The following is a 21297-nucleotide window of genomic DNA, read 5'->3' as shown; positions in this document are numbered from 1 at the left end:
AAGAGAGAGAGAAGAGAAAACAGAAGATCTTCTGTTAACCCTCCCTCCCCGGAGAATGAAGGCCAGGGATTGTAGCCAGAGTCATTAGTCCCTTTTCCCAAATTCTCATACTTTTATTAGGCTTTTATCTGCCAGCTTCTGCTTCATAATGGGACTGTGGAAGTGGACTTAAAGTGGACCTGTCACTTTTCAAATAACCTAATCATCTATCATAGTTGTGCGACTTTTAAAGCTGATCTGGCTGAAAACAAAGATAAAATATACTGTATCTACTGGAGCTGTTTTACCTGCCAAAGGATTTGACTTTCTGTCCATTCATGCCTGAAATTTACACAGCTCTGCACAGCAAAGTCCTGCCTGCCAAAACGGGAACCTGAACTCACTCTTCTGCAGTTTTTCTTTCACTTAAAGCAGAGCTCCACCCTAAAGGGAAAGCTTGTTCTTACCCCCCCCCCCCCCTCCACTGGCACACATTGCACTTTTTTTCTTTTTTTTTTTATTGGGGGGGGGTGAGATGATACCTGGTTTGTAAATGTACTGTCTTCCGTAAAGCAGTATTAAACCCGAAACCAAAAATGTATTACATTGCAGCTTACCAATCCTTAGATGTGTCGACTGCATCAGTTTCCTTTTTCTTTTTTAACTCTGTTTTCACCGTGTGATCTGGCCAGTAACACCTTGAGTATAAGTGAGACATGACTCTGGAAGAATGAGCACAGGAGGCACAGCATACAGCAGTAGTCAGTCTGGGCTGTTAAATGTTTTAGCAGAGTTAGATGCACTAAAAATTGAAGCCAAACTCCAGCTCACAATTTATAATCAGTTACAGTATACAGTTGTTTTCCTTTTGGGATAAAGGTTTTTCATGAATAAATAAAAACTGATCATTTTATTCACCAAGAGCTGTGTAAACTGTTACCGGTATATAAATCTTGTATAATAGCAATAATAACATATTTTTATATACATATATATATATATATATATATATATATATATATATATATAAAAATATAACCACTGCTTTTACACGCACATGAACTTTAATGGCATCCCAGTCTTAGTCCGTAGGGTTCAATATTAAGCTGGCCTCCCTTTGCAGCTATAACAGCTTCAACTCTTCTGGGAAGGCTGTCCACAAGGTTTAGGAGTGTGTCTATGCGTGTAAAAGCAGGCGTCTCAATACTTTTGGTAATAAAGTGAGTGTATATATGTATATACATACTGTATATATATATATATATTTTTTTTTTAAATACAAACATAAATCTATTCATATCAAACTAAATATTACAATAAATACACAGTAGTTTCCCTTTAAAGTGCCAAAAAGTGGCAATTTTTCATTGCTGTGTATTTGCCGATGACAGCATCAATTTAATACAACTGATTCAGTCTGCTGTCCAACCACACGATCCTGCTTTACATGTGACAGATTTCCTCCAACGGTTGTATATCAGTGTCTTCTTCCAGTGCCTCGTCTGGAGCTCAGCTACTGTAACCACATACTTCAGCTTTACCGTAGATCAGCGCTCGAGACAGCTTAATTATTTTAATTGCCAGTGGGAGAGAGCAATGGCCGTAATCTGAAAAGGATAACAACTGTATTTAATAAGTAGATCTAACTGTAAATATTTGCAAATCCACTCTAGATGACTACCGCGTTTCGGAGACCAGGTTGGAAACAGCGCCGTGCGAGTCACTGGCAGAGGACCAAAGACCAGGGGCTTCGTAAACACAAAGGGTCATAAAAATAAATCTTTGTAACACTTGTTTACCGCCCGTGATTTGAACAGAAAGATGTTACTTCAATTCTTTACAGATCATGGGCAATTATCTAAAGTATCATCCATTTCCGAGGCTGTGGTATTGTTTTGTTTTTTCTCCAACTTTTTTTTTTTACTCAAGGAAACGGAGAGGCTTTACTTTCGCCAGCTTGTGCTAATCTTGCAGGGTTTGTTGCCAACAATGTGTTTGCCAAAAGGCTTATGTTTCTATAAAGCTTTGCAATACAAAGGATTACATCATGCTGATGTCACGCAAAATTCTGAAGTCGTTCTTGTAATATTTTTTTTTTTCTTTTAAATTATAGGTTGTGTACTTCCATTGAACTTAATAAAGCTCAATGCCAACCATTTCTTTTAGCTTGGAAAAGAGTGGGGGGGAAAAAATATACACTTTTTTTAGGTTGTCACCCTACTGGGAAGATTCTCCCTCACTTCCTGTCCTTGTGACACTTATGTAAGAAATAGGAGGTGTGCAGTCATGGAGAGCATGGAGAGTAATAAAAACATTAGTCTGGCTCTTTCCCTCTGGGTCTAAAAAGTTAGGCTTGGAGTAAAAAAGAGAAACCTAGACGCAGGGCCGGTGTAACGTTAAAAAACCCTACCTCGTGAAAATACCCTACCCTCGTCACTTCCTGTCACATATGTCATGGAACAGCTGAGCAGCTTCCCACTGCGCATGCTCACAGCTCCGGATACGTCATTGAACAGCTGAGCAGTTTAGCAGTGCGCATGCTCGAAGCTCCGGAGGGTAGGGAATTTTCACGGTAGTGTGTTGTAAAGTTACACCGCATCAGCTGTTGCCGCGGTTACATTAAAACATCTCTGCTGCAACATGAAATCATCTCCGCTCCTACCCCTGTGACTTCCCTCATCTCGGCTACTAAATGTAAAAGCGGCGGCGGGTGTATGAAAATATAAATCACAGAGATCTCGGCTCCGTGATTTATATTTTCATAGACCCGCCGCTGCTTTTACATTTAGTAGCCGAGATCAGGGAAGTCACAGGGGTAGGAGCGGAGATGATTTCATGTTGCAGCGGCAACAGCAGATGCGGTGTAACGTTCCAAAACACTACCGTGAAAATTCCCTACCCTCCGGAGCTCTGAGCATGCGCAGTGGGAAGCTGCTCAGCTGTTCAATGACGTAGGTGCACCGGAAGTGACGAGGGTAGGGAATTTTCACGGGTATGGTTTTTTCACGGAACACCGCCATGACTGGGTAGAAAGTGGTTTGGACATAGGAGGAGTTGGGGGAGGAAAGGTAATTAAAGTGGTAGACTTACCGGATTGGTAGAAAAGTGAGGAGCAGGAGGGGCTTCAGAATTTGGGAGCGTAGGAAGTAGTTGGGAGGAGTCAGTTGGGAGGGGACAACTGTCCTTGTGACACCTATGTTAGAAATAGGAGGTGTGCTGTCATGGAGAGTAATAAAAACAATATTCTGCCCCTTTCCCTCTGTATCTAAAATGTGTGCCAGTTGGGGAGATTTCTAATCACTTCTGTCCTGTCTAGCACATTATGATACTGCCTTGCAGGAAGAAACTTTTTTTTTTCCTACATAAGTTTACTCCTGCGTTAGGCTGGGCTCAACCATATGCGATGTGGGAATCAGCGCGATTCCAGTGCGGGTTCCCACATCACATGTCTCTGGCAGGCAGTTCACACTGCCCTATGCGATCCGCTGTGGGGAGTCAATACAAAGTTAATGACACCCCCAGATCGGTTAGCAGATCGCAAGTGTCAACTGGCAAATGGTGTAGGAATTGGACACACATTAATGCGATCCGATTCCAGTGCGGACTGAAAAAAGGGTCCTGCACCATTTTTGTCCGAATGTGATGTGAATTCAGCCATACAATCTGCATGGCTGAATTTGCATGGAACTGACATCGCCTGTGATCTGTCCAGCAATGTGGTGTGAATCACATGCAATGTCTAACATCGCAATAGTGTGAACCCAGCCTTAAGGTCTCATGCACACAGAGGGCCTTAGCTCCTGGCAGGAAAAAAGCAGCTAAACCAGCACCTAAAGCTGCGTTTTGCACACACGTTCATCAAGCATTAAGCCATGCACACATAGGCATTTTCAGGCGTATCAGAAGGAGGCTGAAAAAACAAATCACTTGTGCATTCGGGAGAGAAACATTTGAACAGAAAATGTTGGTGGGCATAAATGCCAGTAAACGCACCTAAACATGCCTCAACGCTAGGCGCATCAAGCGTTTGGGCATTCATTCATTCCATTGGCCAGAATATTAATTTATTCTGGCCATTGAAATTAATTAACGCTCAAGCGCTAAATGTGCCTAGTGTTTAGGCATGTTTAGGTGCGTTTACTGGCATTTAGGTGCATCAAGCATTTTTTCTGTTCAAATGCTTCTCTCCTGAATGCACAAGTGATTTGTTCTTCATACTCCAAATGCTCCTCTTCTAATACACCTGTAAACGCCTATGTGTGCATGGCCACACTTTGGTCGCTCAGTTTTTAGTGTAGATGTGGCAGGGAACTGATGCAGCATCGGATCCATGCTGCAGACACCTAGGAGAATATGGATGTTTGTTCTTTTCCCGTACTTCTCTTTTAGGGCGCTTTCACACTTGTATGACTCTAAAGTTGTGCCAACTTTGGAGTGCAACTTTGGTGCAACTTTGACGCAACTTTTTGGATAGGCGCAACTTGGATACGACTTTGGCTTTGACCAGTTTTAATGGACAACTGTTGTACAAAAGTTGCATTGTATAACATTCAGGTATGACTTTCATGCAACTTCTGAGGGTTAACATTGAAGTGTATGGCCCTCAAGTTGCATGAAATTTGGACCAAAGTAGTGCATGAACTACTTTGAAGTTGCTGCAACTTTAAGTTGCGCATATATGAATGGGTATCACTGGAAAACATTGGGAACGGCATGTCGTGCAACTCTGATGTCCAAAGTTGCATGACAAGTTGCACAAGTGTGAAAGGGGCCTAAGGCCCCTTTCACACTTGTGTGACTTATCCTGCGACTTGGGACTGCAAAGTCGCATGACAAGTCATACTCCATGATTTCCAATGAGTACCGTTCATATCTGTTCATAACTTCAAAGTAGTCCCTGCGTTACTTTGGTCCAACTTTGATGCGTGTTGAGGTCCTTAGACTTGTACTTTTTTTACTTTTTTCGGGTGACAGGCATCCCGCGATTTTGTTTGCACGATTTTACCGCGATTTGTCGGGTGACAGTCACAGCTAAATCACGCTGCATTTGGGGTGCCATTGGAAGTGACAGAAATCGCGCGGGAGTCCCGCGATTTGCCGTGATTCGCTTTTGTGGGCAGAATCGCCGTGATTCTGCCCATGATCTGGGATGACAATATGTGAAAGGAGCCTAAAAGTTTTAAAAATGTTGAATTGACTTCTCTGGGAGCAAGTTCTAGCCAACAATGTAGATTGCTTTTAAAAAAATATGGATGTATTTTTTAAATATGCCAAATATAGCTTTCTATTAATATTAAAAAACATGATATACTGTTGACCAGGGGAATATCAACTGGCTTCAAGGATCAGAAATGACTCATTTTCCTACTGAAGCAAATTTGAACATTCTTTGTAAGGGATTTCTGCTTTTTTTCTCAATCAGCTGTAGGTCTAGGGGTTATGTTATGGGTATATGGCTTTTTTTTGTGTTTACTTGTGTGGATGTGTTTTTTTTCAGCCTATGTTACTATGGGGTTGATGTACTAAAGGCAAATAGACTGTACACTTTGCAAAGTGCAGTTGCTCTAGATCTTAGTAAAAGAGGTAAAGCTTCAATTTGCAAAGAATAGCCAATCAAATGCAAGGGAAAAAAGAAAAAACAGCATTTTTGCTTGCACATTATTGGATGATGGAAGTCAGCAGAGCTCTCCCTTATTTACTAAGCTCTAGAGCCATTGCACTTGCAGAGTGCCACTGCACTTTGCAAAGTGCACAGTGTATTTGCCTTCATTAAATCAACCTCTATGTATCAATGGTGGCACCATCATGTAAACATCTAGCGGAACTAAACTGTATCTCAGCACCACAAATTGAAAGCGCTATTTAATTCATTTTTATATTCAAGGCAAACATCCATCCATGACTCCATTTTTTTTTTTTCATTGCGAAATCACTTTGAAAAACACCACCCTAGCAGTTCTAGCTGTGGCCATTTTGAGTAAGGGCATTTACTCCCTGGTATCCATCTGCCCTTAGTTTAGGCACACAGACAGGAGGATGTGCTTAGCAGAGAAAGCCCCTCCTCCAGAAGAAAGATGAAAGGAAAAAAAATGTCCATGAAGACTACTGGGATGTATGACTGTTCGAAGGTCATTGTCTTAGCAGTGGTATTAGATGAAAACGACAAGAGAAGGGCACACCGACCGTGTACATTACCACTTAAAAAGTTTATTAAAATCAAAGAAGGTAACATACAATATACTCACAAGCATAGGATATGTACAAGTATGTAGGAAATAGGGACTGCTTGCTTCCAGGACACTTCTCTACTGCTGGATAGCGTGATAGCGTGATGGCGTCCTCACAACCTTGTATGGCTTACGCCTTTCAAGGGAGGATCCTCTTCCTCAGAGCCAAAGTTGCCAACTTTGGCTCTGAGAAAGAGGGTCATCACTCGAAACGCGTAAGTGGCAACTTTGGCTCTAAGGAAGAGGGACCTCCCTCGAAACGTGTAAGCCATACAAGGTGGTGAGGACGCCATCACGCTATCCAGCAGTAGAGAAGTGTCCTGGAAGCAAGCAGTCCCTATTTCCTACATGCTTGTACATATCCTATGTTTGTAAGTATATTGTATGCTACCTTCTTTGATTTTGATAAACTTTTTTAGTGGTAATGCACAAGGTTGGTGCGCCCTTCTCTTGTCGTTTTCTTGTAGTGCTTTTTGGCTACCCTTGGTCCTGAGGAGGCCAGCAAGACCGCTCCATTTGTGCCAAAAAAAACACCTAGATCATTTACCTTTCCGCACACCACTCGAGCGCAGGAGAGATACTGTTTTTTGGAATTCAGTGGCATTGGATCCCTGACGAGTCTACATTGGGTGCTTTTCAGTAGCTCAATCTAATTTCTCATGGAGTTGTGTCCTTAGGAGTGAGAGATTACCCCCCCCCCCCCCCCCCAATAAAAGTAATCTGATTAAGCGCACATATATGGTCCCAGTCACTTCTCACTCTCTTCATTTTTTTAAAGTGGTGGCAATCTGTCATAAAGCAAAATTCTTGTCTTAGAAGCATCTGTTGATTATTGACGCATGAGTTATACTTACATTCCAGGATAATGGGTTCCTACACTGTATTCATTAGAGACTGGAGGAAAGGTGCAGTAGTCATCCATATTGTGAGTTCTACATAACACTGGGCTGTATGAAAGGGTGGCAAGAAGGAAGCCATTATTCAAAAAGAACCAGGTCACGGCACATCTTTGCCTGAAAACATGACAGGGATCCAGTTGTGATGTGGGAACTTTGGGGTCAAAGCAATACATGTGGCACATTATATTGCCCATAGACACCCTGTCTACAGCTAAGTGGAGGTGGCATTATGCCGTGTGGCTAAAAAAAAAGTAAACATGGCTGCCCTGTAACAAACATATTGCCCACAAATCAGGAAATGGCTGCTTCCAACAAAAGCTTCCAGCACAGGTGTTTTGCTAAATGACAGTGCCCCTCTAAAAGTCATCTGTGTTGTCATGTTGTATAGAGGTCTTTGCAGAAACAATGTTTCCTATCAGTATTTTTACAAAATGTAATACTAACTTTTTGCAGATGCCATCCACCCAAACTATTACAATCCTTACTTCAGAATCTTCCGGTTCGACGTCTCTGCAATGGAGAAAAATGTTTCCAATTTAGTGAAGGCAGAATTTAGAGTGTTTCGTTTACAGAATCCAAAGGCACGGGTATCAGAGCAACGAATAGAGCTATATCAGGTAAATGCCAGATTTGTGATTATTTTTTTAATATGTTTTGTAATATACGTTATCATTTCTAATATGAATATATCATCGATGAAATGAACACTGTTTTAGTTGATTAAAATAACACTTAAACTAATTCAACTCAGATGACTAAAATATGACTAAGGCCTCATGCACACTGGATGTTATCTAAACGTCAGTAGAAAGCTGTAGCTGTAGAAGGAGTTCTTCAGCTGTTTTTTGCATTAGCGTTTTTCAGCAAAACTATATTCCCATAAAAACGTATGGCTCAAAAACGTTGATAAGCGCAGAATAGCTGCGTTTTTCGGCCCTTTTTGGTGTTTTTTTTTTAGCTTTTATCTTAGTTAGAGCATTTTGAAAGCTGAAAAACGCCTCCTAAAACCAACTAATTCAGTTTTATTTTTTCAGCCAGAAAACACCCCTGCCAAAAACTGCTGATAACAGCTTATATGTGCATGGACACAGAGAATAACATGCTGGGGAGTTTACTGGCTGTAGAAAAAAAACGCCGGCCGCCAAAAACAGCAGCTGTAAAAACGTCCAGTCGGTATAAGGCCTAAAACTAAAATGACATTTCAGTCAAAAGACATTGGTGTTGATTTACTTGGGGCGGAATAAGGGGTGGGCAGGAGGGATGGTTTATTGCAGGGATCGGAGCGCCTTGACCCTAACCCTAAGGGAAAGGGGGCGCACTTTGGCATCTTTGCCCTGGGCGCTGGATGACCTTGTCCTGGCACTGGATTTACTAAAGGCAAATCCACTGTGCACTTCCAACGAGGGGTAGCTCTGCTGATATCTATCATCCATTCGTGCAATCTTAAATGCTGTTTTTTATTTTCCTTCCATTTCTCCCTCAGATCTACAGCGACTGCACTCCCAAGTGCACTCCCAAGTGCACTTGTAGTGCACAGTGGATTTGCCTTTAGTAAATAAACCCCTATGACCTTTCAGATGACATGCAAATCTATGCCTTTCGGATTGTATCAGATTCGCATCAGTGTGAACTGGGCCTAAATATAATTTAAATTTGTAGTTAAAATGAACACTGGTTATATATCACAATAGCTAAATCTGTGTCTGTAGTGCATGTTCAAACCTTAAAGAGGAAGTAAACCCTCCTCTGACACTTTTACCTATAGGTGAGCCTATGATAAGTCTTACCTATAGGTACTGTAAATATCTCCTAAACATGTACCGTTTAGGAGATATTTACCTTACATGCAGCCAGTGATGTCACTGGCGCATGCGCTCTGAAGGAACGGCCGCTGGTGCCGTTTCTTCAGAGCCCCATGCCGAGAATGTCGGCTCCCACGCGCGTGCGCGGGAGTGACGTCACCGCGGCTCTGGCCAATCAGATGGCCGGATGCCACGATCCCAGAAGACGGGCGACTGGACATGTCGCCCGTCATACAGGTAAGCGGGCGGGACGGCGGGGGCTCGTTCTAAGGTAAGTATTGCATAATGAGCTAGTATGCGATGCATGCTAGCTCATTATGTGTTTCTCTTACAGGTTACAAAAAATAAAAATGTTGTATGGGGTTTACAACCTCTTTAATACCATAAATAATAAAGTTTTATTCGATTTTTACTCCAGGAGTATATAATGAGTTTTGAAATTGTAGAAAAAAGACTTAGATAACCACTTCACGCAAACCGACGCACCTGGACCTCGGCTTGAAGAAGTGGTTGCACCGGGGAGATGCCATCACCCCAGTACCGTTATTTAGAGCCAGCGGTCAGCTTTCTGGCGATAACAACCAATGTGGTTTTGCAGCCATTCGCCCGTTATCCCCGTGAGCAAGATGGGACGTCCCCTCCCGCTGCCTTCTGCCGCTCTGCCTAAGTCTCCCTTCCCACCAGGAGATCCGAGCAACCAGCCGGAACTTCCGCCAGCTGGTTAGAGTCCCGAATGAAGCCAGATTCAGCTTCAATCAAGTCTCAGATCATGTAACCTGGAAGCGACATCACAACGTCACTTCTGGTTTAATCGCCTGCCAACAGTGCCGATTTAAAAAAAGTGTCAGTATTCAAAAATGCTGATTTCGGCATTTTGAAGACTTTGAAGTGCAGTGGAGAGGTCTGGGGTCTTTTAGATCCCGATCCCTCCATAAAGAGTACCTGTCACTGCCTATTACTTTCACAAAGGATGTTTACATTTATTGTGACAACAATAAAAGTGATCAGATTTTTTTTTTTTTAAAACAGCGTTAAAACTAAAATAAATAGGAAAAACAATAAAATATTTTTACAGCACCCCTGTCGCTGTGAGCTCACGCACCAAAAAAAAACGCATATGTAAGTTGCACCCGCAAATGTAAACAGTGTTCAAATCACACATGTGAGGTATTGCCGCGATCGCCAGAGCGAGAGCACTAATTAAAGCAAAAGACTTCCTTTAGTTGCGTTCCTGTGCGTTTTTTATGCGTTTTACAATGTTCCTTTACAGTTCAGTGCAGGAAAAATGCAGCATGTTCTTTTTTTTTTCTGGAACTGGAACGCACTGGTGTGAACTATGAAATTGGAAACAGATGCAGGAAAAAAAAAAAAGTCAACTAAAAATGATTTTAGTCAACTAAAATGTACTGGAGATTTTAGTAAACTAAAATACGACTAAAACAAAAACAATTCAGATGACTAAAATACGACTAAAACTAAAATAGCATTTTAGCCAAAGGAATATGATTAAAACTGAATCGAAATTAGACCTTAAAATTAACACTGGTGTTGTAAGGGCTCAATTACGTGGGCATGAAAACCGCTGCTTACAAATTGTACAGTGTATAGTTATGTATGCATCTGTATGCAGCAGTATACAAGTCTATAGGGCCTATTCACACAGCTGTGCCTGACAAGGGAATGTTGTTCTATGTTTAGCAGGCCTGTCATTTCTGCTGTATTATACTCATGTAAACATTTGTGGGAACCCTATAGTGTTTTTAATATTTGTGTGGACCCTTTTGGCCATCATCGCTGCTCAGTGCCACCATGGAAATATCAACAATATCCCCATCCGCTGTTGCTTTACACACTACTGATATTTAAAGAGTTAGTTCACCTTTCCAAAAAAAAAAAATCTATGTGAGGGAGAGGTGTGTAGGTAAAACAAACTGTGTGGCTCTGAATAAAGTTGAATAATACCCTTGTTATAGGTGTAGGCCATTTACATACCTCATAAAGCCTGATTGGAATACTCCCATGATGTTGCTAAGGCCCCTTTCACACTTGTGTGACTTTTCCTGCGACTTGTGACTGCAATGTCGCATGATAAGTCGTACTCTATGATCTCCAATGAGTACCGTTCATATCTGTGTGACTTCAAGTCGCAACAACTTTAAAGTAGTCTCTGCCCTACTTTTGCCAGACTTTGATGCATTTTTGAGGTCCATAGACCTTAAGATTACCTTCCAATTCCAGTCAAGTCCAATTTGCGGGGACAAATTGCTGCATCATGGGAGTGAGCTTTTTCTCTGATTTAAACCCCCTCACATACTCTTTCTCAGCCTTAATGCAGTAGCTCTGAGTTCAGAATTTAAGAGCTCACTCCTGTGATGGTGGAGGTGAGCAGTGATGACTAGGCCTCAGTTAGAAAATTCTAGCAACGTCCTGGGAGTATTTCAGTCAGCCTTCATAAGGTATGTAAATGGCCTACACCTACAGCAAAGTCCAAATTTAGTCAGAACTGCACAGTTTGTTTTTTATCTACAGATGCCCCTTATCTGCATAGGCAGCTTTTTGGTAAAGGTGAACTAACCCTTTAAATATCAACCCTTAGGCCCCATGCACACGGGACGTTTTTAACGCTGCTGTAAGCAGCGTCAGGCGTTTTCTTTTTGCAGCCTAAAAACGCCCCTCCATGTTATTCTATGGCCTCATGCACACTCAGACGTTTTTGAGCTGTAAGTGGCTTAGGCGTTTTTAGGCTGCAACAAGAACCCACCACCTGCGCGTTCTGAGGACCAGCGTTACAGCGTTAAAAACGCCTGACGCTGCTAAAAGCTGAATAACTTTGCTATAACGTTGCTTAACGTGCGTTAAGCCACGTTATACGTTTTTTTTTCTTCCATTCAAAATCAATGGTTCCCTATGGGAGCCTATTGATTTGAATGGAGGTCGCACCGCAACACCGCAAGTCGGATCCGACTTGCGGGGTGACTTGCGCTGTGGGAATCTTGAGGGGGAACTCCACGCCAAAATGTGAAAAAAACGGCGTGGGGTCCCCCCCCAAGGTTCCAAACCAGGCCCTTCGGGTCTGTTATGGAATTTGAGGGTAGCCCCATGCCGAAAAAACGGCGTGGGGTCCCCCCCAAAATCCATACCAGACCCTTATCCGAGCATGCAGCCCGGCAGGCCAGGAAAGGGGAGGGGACGAGCGAGCGGCCCCACCCCCCCTGGACCACACCAGGCCACATGCCCTCAACATGACGTCATCTGTGACATGAGGGGGCGGGGCCTCCCGATGACGTCATCGGGGCCACGCCCCTAATGGCTATATAATAAGCTGAAGAGACCGGAGATAGGCATAATCAGCGGAGACGTCGGAGGAGGAGGACCGGAGGAAGAAGACAGCCGACAGCCGACAGCAAAAGAGCAGAAGACCGGAGAGGAGAAGAAAAGAAGAGAGGACAGCAGAAGAGGGGACAGCAGAAGACCCCGGAGAGAAGAACACAAGAAGAGGGGGACAGCAAAAGAGCAGAAGACCCCGGAGAGGAGAAGACAAGAAGGGCGGACAGCAAAAGAGCAGAAGACCCCGGAGAAGACCCCGGAGAGGAGAAGACAAGAAGAGTCGGATGAAGATTTTTAATAAACTTTCCAAAACGTCTCTTGTCGTTATTTCCATACACTGCCTTTTATGGGGTGAATGGGTAGGGGTACAGTGTACCCCATACCCATTCACATAGGGAGGGGGTCCGGGATCTGGGGGGCCCCCTTGTTAAAGGGTGCTTCCAGATTCCGATGAGCCCCCTGCCCGCAGACCCCCACAACCACCGGCCAGGGTTGTGGGGATGAGGCCCTTGTCCTCATCAACATGGGGGCAAGGTGCTTTGAGGTGGGGGGTGCAGAGCTCCCCCTGCCCCAAAGCACCAACACCCCCCCATGTTGAGGGCATGTGGCCTGGTGTGGTCCAGGGGGGGTGGGGCCGCTCGCTCGTCCCCTCCCCTTTCCTGGCCTGCCGGGCTGCATGCTCGGATAAGGGTTTGGTATGGATTTTGGGGGGGACCCCACGCCGTTTTTTCGGCATGGGGCTACCCTCAAATTCCATAACAGACCCGAAGGGCCTGGCTTGGAACCTTGGGGGGGGACCCCACGCCGTTTTTTCACATTTTGGCGTGGAGTTCCCCCTCAAGATTCCCACAGCGCAAGTCGGATCCGACTTGCGGTGTTGCGGTGCGACCTCCATTCAAATCAATAGGCTCCCATAGGGAACCATTGATTTTGAATGGAAGAAAAAAAAACGCTGCTAAAAGCAACGTGGCAAAACGTGCAATGACGCCAATGGAAAAAGCTACTGAAAGCACGTTTTTACAGCTGCTTTTTCCGGCGTCAGAACTAACTTTGACGTACGTTTTTTCTAACGCCCCGTGTGCATGGGGCCTTAGCCCTGGATCACACTGCCTCTACTTTTCCTTGTCAAATTTGTTTATTGTTTTGAAAAAAATCAAGGAGAACAATCTGAATTTTACATGGATTGTGGTACATATTCAAAGGGTAACAAACTAATTACTTCAATTGGAAAGAGACAAGTAAATATTAAAATGCAATATCGCACTATATAAGCATTAAGTATACAGTCAAATGTTAACCACTTGCCGACCAGTCACTGGGACTGTACTGCGGCAAAGTGGCTCGATTCCGTCCAGCGACGTAGACCTATGTCGCTGGACTCCTCCCCTTGTAGGCAGCGCTCGCGTGCCGCCGGCGGCGCGCTCCTGCTGTTTTCAGTCACAACGGGAGTCGGGCCAGGGGAGGAGCGGCAGCGATCGCCGCTGCTCTTCCCCGATCATCGGGGAATCCAGTTTGGAGATCCGCCCGCTTGTGTAAACAGAGCGGGCGGATCTCCCAAGTGACAAACAGTGACAGATTGCAGGGTTCAGCATAGCTGAACATGCGATTTGTCCCTGTGTCACTCAGTCACCTCCCCCCACACACGTCAGTAAGCACCAGGCATACATTAACCCCTCCCTCTCCAATAAAATTAACCCCTTCCCTGCCAGTGTCATTTTTACAGTAACAGTGCATATTTATAGCACTGATTACTGCAGTAATGTCACTGGTACACCCTAAAGTGTCAAAAATGTCAGTCAAGGGTCCAATCTGTCCGCCGCAATGTCGCAGTTCCGCAAAAAAAATTGCAGATGGCCACCATTAAAAAAAACACCAAAAATGACAGAAATCTTTCCCTTAGATAGTAAACGCAATAACTTTTGCGCAAACCAATCAAAATACGCTAATTGTGATTTTTTTTACCAAACATAGGTAGCAGAAAACAAATTGGGCAAAAATTTAAAAAAATTTTGATTTTTACATTTTTTTGGGGGGGAATTTCATATAAAAAAATGCTAAAAATATTGTTATTTTTTCAAAATAAACGCTATTTTTTTGTTTATAGCGCAAAAAGTAAAAATCGCACAGGTTATCAAATACCACCAAACGAAAGCTCTGTTTGTGGGAAAAAAAAGAACGTAAATTTCGTTTGGGTACGGCGTCGCGCGACCGCGCAATTGTCAGTTAAAGTCTCACAGCGCCAAATCGCAAAAAGTGGCCTGGACGTAAGACAGCAAAATCCTCCGGTGGTAAAGTGGTTAAAAATAACTAAAACGAAAGAGAAAGGTAGAGTGTTGACTGTCGGCCTAGTTTAAAAACAAAGTGATTATAATCCGATAATCACTAAAGCAAAAGTACATTTCAATGGGTCTGGAGAACAACCCTGTTAGTACCACATAAGAACTAATAAAAGGGAAAGGGTCATGAAAAAGGAGTAAGAGAATAGAAGAAGTAAAGAAAAGGGAAAAAATACATTGGGAGTCTGCCGTGACTTTTCATGTGACTTGAGAGTTCAAAGTCGCATGACCAGTCGCGCCCCATTAACCACTTGAAGACCAGGCCTTTTTCTGACATTTTGTTGCTTACAAGTTAAAATTAGTTTTTTTTTTCTATAAAATTACTTATAACCCCCAAACATTATATATATGTATTTTTAGCAGAGACCCTGAAGAAAAAAATGATGGTTGTTGCAATAATTTATGTCAGCGATCTTTAAACGCACTTTTTTTTTTTTTTTTGGAAAAAATACACTTTAATCGTTTTTTTTTAAAAAAACAAAACAGTAAAGTTAGCCCAATTTTTTTGTATAATGTGAAAGATGATGTAACGTCGAGTAAATAGATACCTAACATGTCATGCTTTAAAATTGCGCACACTTGTGGAATGGAAATCTACATAGGCAACACTTTAAAAAATTGTAACGGTTACCTGTTTTGAGTTACAGAGGAGGTCTTGCGTTAGAATTATTGCTCTCGCTCTCAGCGATATCTTACGTGTGGTTTGAACACTGTTTACATTTGTGCGCAAGCACGGAGCGAAGAGGCACTTTCAATTTTTTTTTTTCCTTTTACGTTGTCCCTTTACAAAAAATTTTTTTTGCTGTCACAAGAAATGTAAACATCTCCTGTGACAGCAATAGGCAGTGACAGGTACTCTTTATGGTGGGATCGGGGGTGGGATCGGGGGTCTATAAGACCCCAAATCCCTCCTCTGACTTCTGGTAAAGCAGCAAGCCGCGATGAAGTCGCGCAGGGATGTCAAATTCAAAGTCGCGGAAGTGTGAACCGGGGCTAAACGAATCATTCCTGCCGCAGTGCGTGCACAGAATGATCTCAGCCTTCATTTACCCAGAATCATCCAAGGCCATTTTGTGCATGCGCTGCAGCCACATGAATGGCTCACTCAGGGCCAATACGTAAATAATAGTGTGTAATCATTGAGGCAATACCCCGTGGCTGCTATTCCTGCCACAGCTGAGTCACTCATGAAAATGCCCCTCACTAGGAGGGGGAGATGTAAACAGGCTGTACAAGCTACCTGCATGGAGCTGATCCGAATAGATGCTTGTGTATGTTTGTATGAGTTAGGATGCGCTATCGACCAAGTTGTATGCAGGATCTTGCTGTTGGCATTCAGCCAGCACAATCCTGCATAAAAACCATACCTTTGTGTGAATGAGCCCTCACAGCCATGATGGTTAGGCCAGATATGTCAAAGTGTCAGAACTTCAGACATTGCACTTTGCTCTTTGCCGAATTAAAGTGTATTTAAACCCTACATTTTATCCCCCCCCCCCCCATTTTAGAGGGAAGGGTTAGCACCCCTAGCGGATTTTTACTGCTATCTGTAAATATCCCCACTTGGAAGATTTATTCTCTCAATTTGCTCTGGTGACCCCACTAATGGACCATCTAAAACTCTGAGTTTGCTTTCAGAACAGAGGAGAGATTTTCCTTTGTGATCGTCTCACGTGGATGTCACTGTATTTGAATTGAGTTTTCAGCACAGAATATATCACAGAAGTTTCACGGAACATCATTTATATGTTATTTATAATTTGATGGACTTTGCTTTTGGATTTTTTCACATACATGATATATTTACATTTTGTCGAATTGTGTTACAGAATCATGTTCTTTAAGATTATTGATTGAGGACACATAACAGTTTAGCGCACCAACTATTTTTCACAAGGTTGCCACTTCACCAGTGATATATTATATATATAGGTATACCACTTAAAGGTCCCTGGCTGCAACACACCATCTCAGCGATGATCCAAACTCTCACATCTCTACAGATACCTCCATGTCTCAAAATCCCACTTAACCCACCGTTAACTGGACTTTTTACAAGGCCTCCAAAGATCCCAACCGCCAGGCCACTACAACCACTGATGAACACAAGCCATTTTGGAGCGAGAGGGAGGGAAGTTTCTTCTTCATTGGCTGGATTCCAACTGCTTGGAGTTCTCCTTGATCCCACCTCGACCACACCAAAGCCCCTCCTAGACCTTCAAAACCCACCAATCCTGATATGAAACCTCACATCTACTCATGAATTAGTAACCCTATATTTCCCTGTTTCCCTCGTCGACCCTTTGCATATTTTATTTTTATTTCACTTCGGGTCTATCTGTTGGCACCTAGCGGAACACTTTAATATACAGAACACGCCTCAGGTTATGTACAGTTGGCACCTAGAGGAACACTTTAATATACAGAACACGCCTCAGGTTATGTACAGTTGCCACTAATAGAACACAGTAATATACAGAACACGCCACAGGTCATGTACAGTTGCCACCAATAGAACACAGTAATATACAGAACACGCCTCAGATCATGTACAGTTGCCACCAACAGAACACAGTAATATACAGAACACGCCTCAGGTCATGTACAGTTGACACCAACCAAACACAGTAATATACAGAACACGCCACAGGTTATGTACATTTGGCACTTGGCAGAACACTTTAATATTTAGAACACACCACAGATCACATACAGCTGGCAGCTAGGCAAATACATTATCGAACATGTTGCTTGTAAAGCACCCAGCGAGCCCGAAACCTAGCAAGTTTCAACCAGCTCCTGTTGGGAACATCTTCTGCACCTCACTTTTGGTCATTTATAGCATACATCATTGTTACGGACCTGTGGTGAGGAGTGGGAACTGGGAGGGGGCAGGCTTGAGTTTTAGACTATAGTAGAATGGTGGAATCTGCAAAGAATAGCAATGGGTTTTAGTGTTGGGTTATATAGCATGCAACTTCTCATGCAGCTCCTCTCAGTGCCTGCTGTAAATAATTTCTGACATTTTAAAATGCAGGTAAATGTGATAAAAGAGAGGGTAAATCACATCAACTGTGCTTTAATTATTTCCCAGAAAGCTAGTTGGTAGTGGATTATACCATATCTTTTGTAACCATTATTACAAATAAAGGTATGTATTTTTGTATTAGAATTCCCTGTTACACTGAGAGAGTCTGACTCCAATGACTGAATGTTATGTATTCAGAGAAGTCCTCATACAACGCCAATTTCCTTGAGAAAATTCCAGTAAAAGGTAAACTTGGTAAAAACTTCAAAACAGAGCCCTTGACCCCATGTGACCCAACAGAGATCTCTTTTCTGAATTGACACTGTATGCTAAAAGCACTATAAGATGTTGTAGTCTTCTAAGTGTCTTCTAAGATAAAATACAGGCAACTATACATTACTTGCAAAGATTCAAATTCACCAGTGCTCAAAATAGATGTGTTTCACGTGTTTATTGTGAAGATGGCATCACATAAGGCATAAGAAACCAACATTTCGGGGCCCAGCTGCATGCTCAGATAAAGGTCTGGTTTGAATTTCTGGGTGGGGGCCCAGTGCTGTTTTATTGATTTTTGTGGGTGGTTCCCCCATAAAATCCATGCAAGACCTAAAGGGCCCGGTAGAGAATTTGGAGGGGACCCTTTTTTGTGGAATGGGGTTCCCCCTTGACATCTGTACTGGCCCTTCATATACAATAAGGGCCTAGTATTGATGAAGGGAATATCTGGCCAATTGTTTGCAAAAAAAGCAAAGCAGCTGAAGCTGTCATTTACCCACAATTTAAAAGTCATCTTTCTTTTTTCTTTGTAAATATTCAGGTTTGCTGCAATAGATTGTATGAAATTGTACAGATGAGTCAATTCACAGGCAGGGTCAAGGTATCCCGAAAGCATGATACTTAAAGGAATTTTGCAATTTTTTTTTTCCTGCTATGAAAGCATTAATACAATTTCTGCTTCCTTCCAAACTGAATTATTTTACCATTTTCTGCTTCTGCCCAGCCCCAAGCCATTTGTTTGACAATCTCTTGCCAATTTACCTAGAAATTGGCCATCAGTGTCTTTTAACATTCAGTTCCAATTGATTGCAAATGGGTTTTGATTCGGCACTTGAACTTGAGCAATGTTTCCCTAACCCGCCCTGAACAGAACACAGGCACAACGATTTACATAGCTGTGTCATCTGTGAAGTATTACACCTACACAGTGCTTAGCACGTATGAATTATAACGAAAAAATATTTATGCAATGCTAGATCCACTTTAAAGGCAACCTGTACCCAATCTCTGCACAATAAAGTATTTACTTAATCTAAGCAAACCCTCATTCACCTCTGTAGCTATATGATTTTTGGATAAATTATTCTTCAAAGTTTACAACAGTGGTACTGAATTCTCGGCTGTTTTCTCAGGAAAGCAGAATCTTGGCAGTCGACCAGCCTTCTAATGTAAACACACAGCAGGTATTTCGTTGTTGAAAACAAATTTCAGAGTCTTAGGCCTCATGCACACTGGACATTTTGCCATCTCTCCTCAGCGCAATTCCTCCTGTCAGCAGCAGTTTAGCAGAAAAGAGTTTGACACTTGTAAACACATTTAATATTTTTAGCTGCATTCAACAATGTCAAGCGCCTGAGCATTAATTTTTTTTTCATTGGCCGGTATAGTAATTTATTCTGGCCATTGAAATGAAGAAATGCTCAAGCGCTAAATGCACATTTAGGCTCATTTACACGCGTTAAGTAGTTTTTCTGCCAAAATGCAGCTGCTTCTGGATGCGCTGGCTGTGGGCTTTTCTTCTGACTCTAAACACCTATGTGTGCATGGACCCATGTTAACATGCAGGAGCGTTTAGAGGCAGAAAAAAAAAGGTCTAACGCCCTAAACGTCCAGTGTGCATGAGGCCTTATTGTGATTTTTGAGGCTCTTTGAAAATGAATAACTTCACTGTACATGCAGCCAGAGAGGCCAGTGATAACTTGTATTAAAGCTTGTTACTGCTTAAGAGCATGCAAACTATTTATTGTCTATAGTCCGGGCACAGGTGTGCTTTAGGATCTCTGCAAACATATAAACATATAACTTTTGCTACCATGTTTTTAAAGATATTTGCAGATGTGCTGTATGTGTAAGAGCCCTAAACACAGAACAGAGCAAAAAAAAAAAAAAACGCACACTGCCCAGTTATTGGTTAAATCGGCTTCTAGGGGAGGATATTTATAGTGGATGAGGTGGTAATGAAGTGCGTCAGTGAGACCACTTGGGTGAATGACCTACTTTGAGAATGGAGGTGGCTGAAAGTCTTGAATAAAAAGCCTAGACATTCCCCCAGTTTGTTTTATATTTCTTTCACTCAAAAATAGATAGCCTAAAGCTAAACTCAACAGAGGTCAGATGTATTTCCATTTTAAGAGAACTAGTTTTTGTTTATTAGGTTGTGTGCTTGTTAGGTAAGTTTAGAATTTTATTTTGCATTTTGACATGACATTTTAAAGGGTTGTTAAGCCCTGATGAAGGGAGAATTCTAAAGTCTCTGAAATGTGATGGATGTTTTGAATGTGTAATAAATTACATACATAGTTACAGAGTTACATAGTAGGTGAGGTTGAATAAAGACAATAGTCCATCCAGTTCAACCTGTGTAGTTGTGTGTGGCTGTAATCATCTCACATAGCCCTGAATGTTCTGATCCTTGAGATGTACGTCTAAGAGTCTTTTGAAAGCCACCATACTTCCCACAGAAACCACCTCTTGTGGTAGAGAATTCCACAATCTTGTAGCCCTAACAGTAAAGACCTTTAAGAATAGTGTGATTCTCCTTTTCTCATTACTTCTGAACCTAGTGCTCCAGGCCCAATTATGGCCCCTGTACTCTGCCTACTGGAAAATGTCTCATACTCAAAGATCCAGAGCTCAGTTACTCATCTGTCTTTTAATCAAAGTCCTGCAGAGACCACCAGCTGGAGGTTTCCGGAAAGAGATCCTCAATGGTGTGCAGGGAAACTCCAGTGGCACTGCTCTATGCTTGGTCATGTGATTGTCAAGTTCAGGTAATTCATGGGGTCTTGTGACTCTCCCTGTTACCTGGAGTCTCTCCATAAGCCATGGAAGTTTTCTGTGACTGCTGTCTCCTATCGGAACATGCTCTAACTGAAGATATAAAAAGAGAGCTATAGAGTATAGTTTACAATACATATATATTGTAATGGTTGCTTTAGGTGTTCTAATATAGTTTTCCCATTACTACATGCTCTTAAGTCAGGGGTGTCCAACCTGCGCCCAGAGACCGCATGTGGGCTAAGACGGTTATGAATGCGGCCCAACACAAAATCATAAACCTACTTAAACATGTTCATTTTTTTGGGAGGGGGGTTGTAAAAATGCGTTTACACTTAGCAAACAGACGTGGTCGAAGAAAAATTTGACAGTCTCTCCTGGACTTTTCTAAGTTTTATCTTCCCTAAAGAAAAATATCCTATTCACAATTACCTTCATCAGTTTTCGGCAGCACCTATGAGCAACTATTTTCAAGGATGAAGCACACAGAAGGCAAAACTAGAACCCAAATATCTGATGAGCATCTTGAGAATTCATTGAGAATTGCAACTACATCCAAGGAACCAGATATTGGTGCATTAGTTTAGCAAAAACAGTGTCAAATATCACACTACTTTTATGTTGCCCTCTTTTACTTTTTCAATA

General features: G+C 42.4%; 1 protein-coding gene across 1 annotated transcript in view; it reads left to right on the top strand.

Annotated features, from left to right (window-relative positions):
* Window positions 1-21297, top strand: part of TGFB2 (transforming growth factor beta 2) — a 220830-nt gene that overhangs the window by 189642 nt on the left and 9891 nt on the right. Inside the window, exon 2 of the mRNA XM_082252625.1 lies at window positions 7559-7722. Within this exon, the coding sequence (XP_082108751.1) occupies window positions 7559-7722 (164 nt within the window). The remainder of the gene's footprint in view (window positions 1-7558; window positions 7723-21297) is intronic.

The sequence above is a fragment of the Pelophylax lessonae genome (genome assembly GCF_965119305.1).
Source record: "Pelophylax lessonae genome assembly, chromosome: 3".
Lineage (NCBI taxonomy): Eukaryota > Metazoa > Chordata > Amphibia > Anura > Ranidae > Pelophylax > Pelophylax lessonae.
Note: the sequence above shows the minus strand (reverse complement) of the source record. Positions and strands in the feature narration are given on the sequence as shown.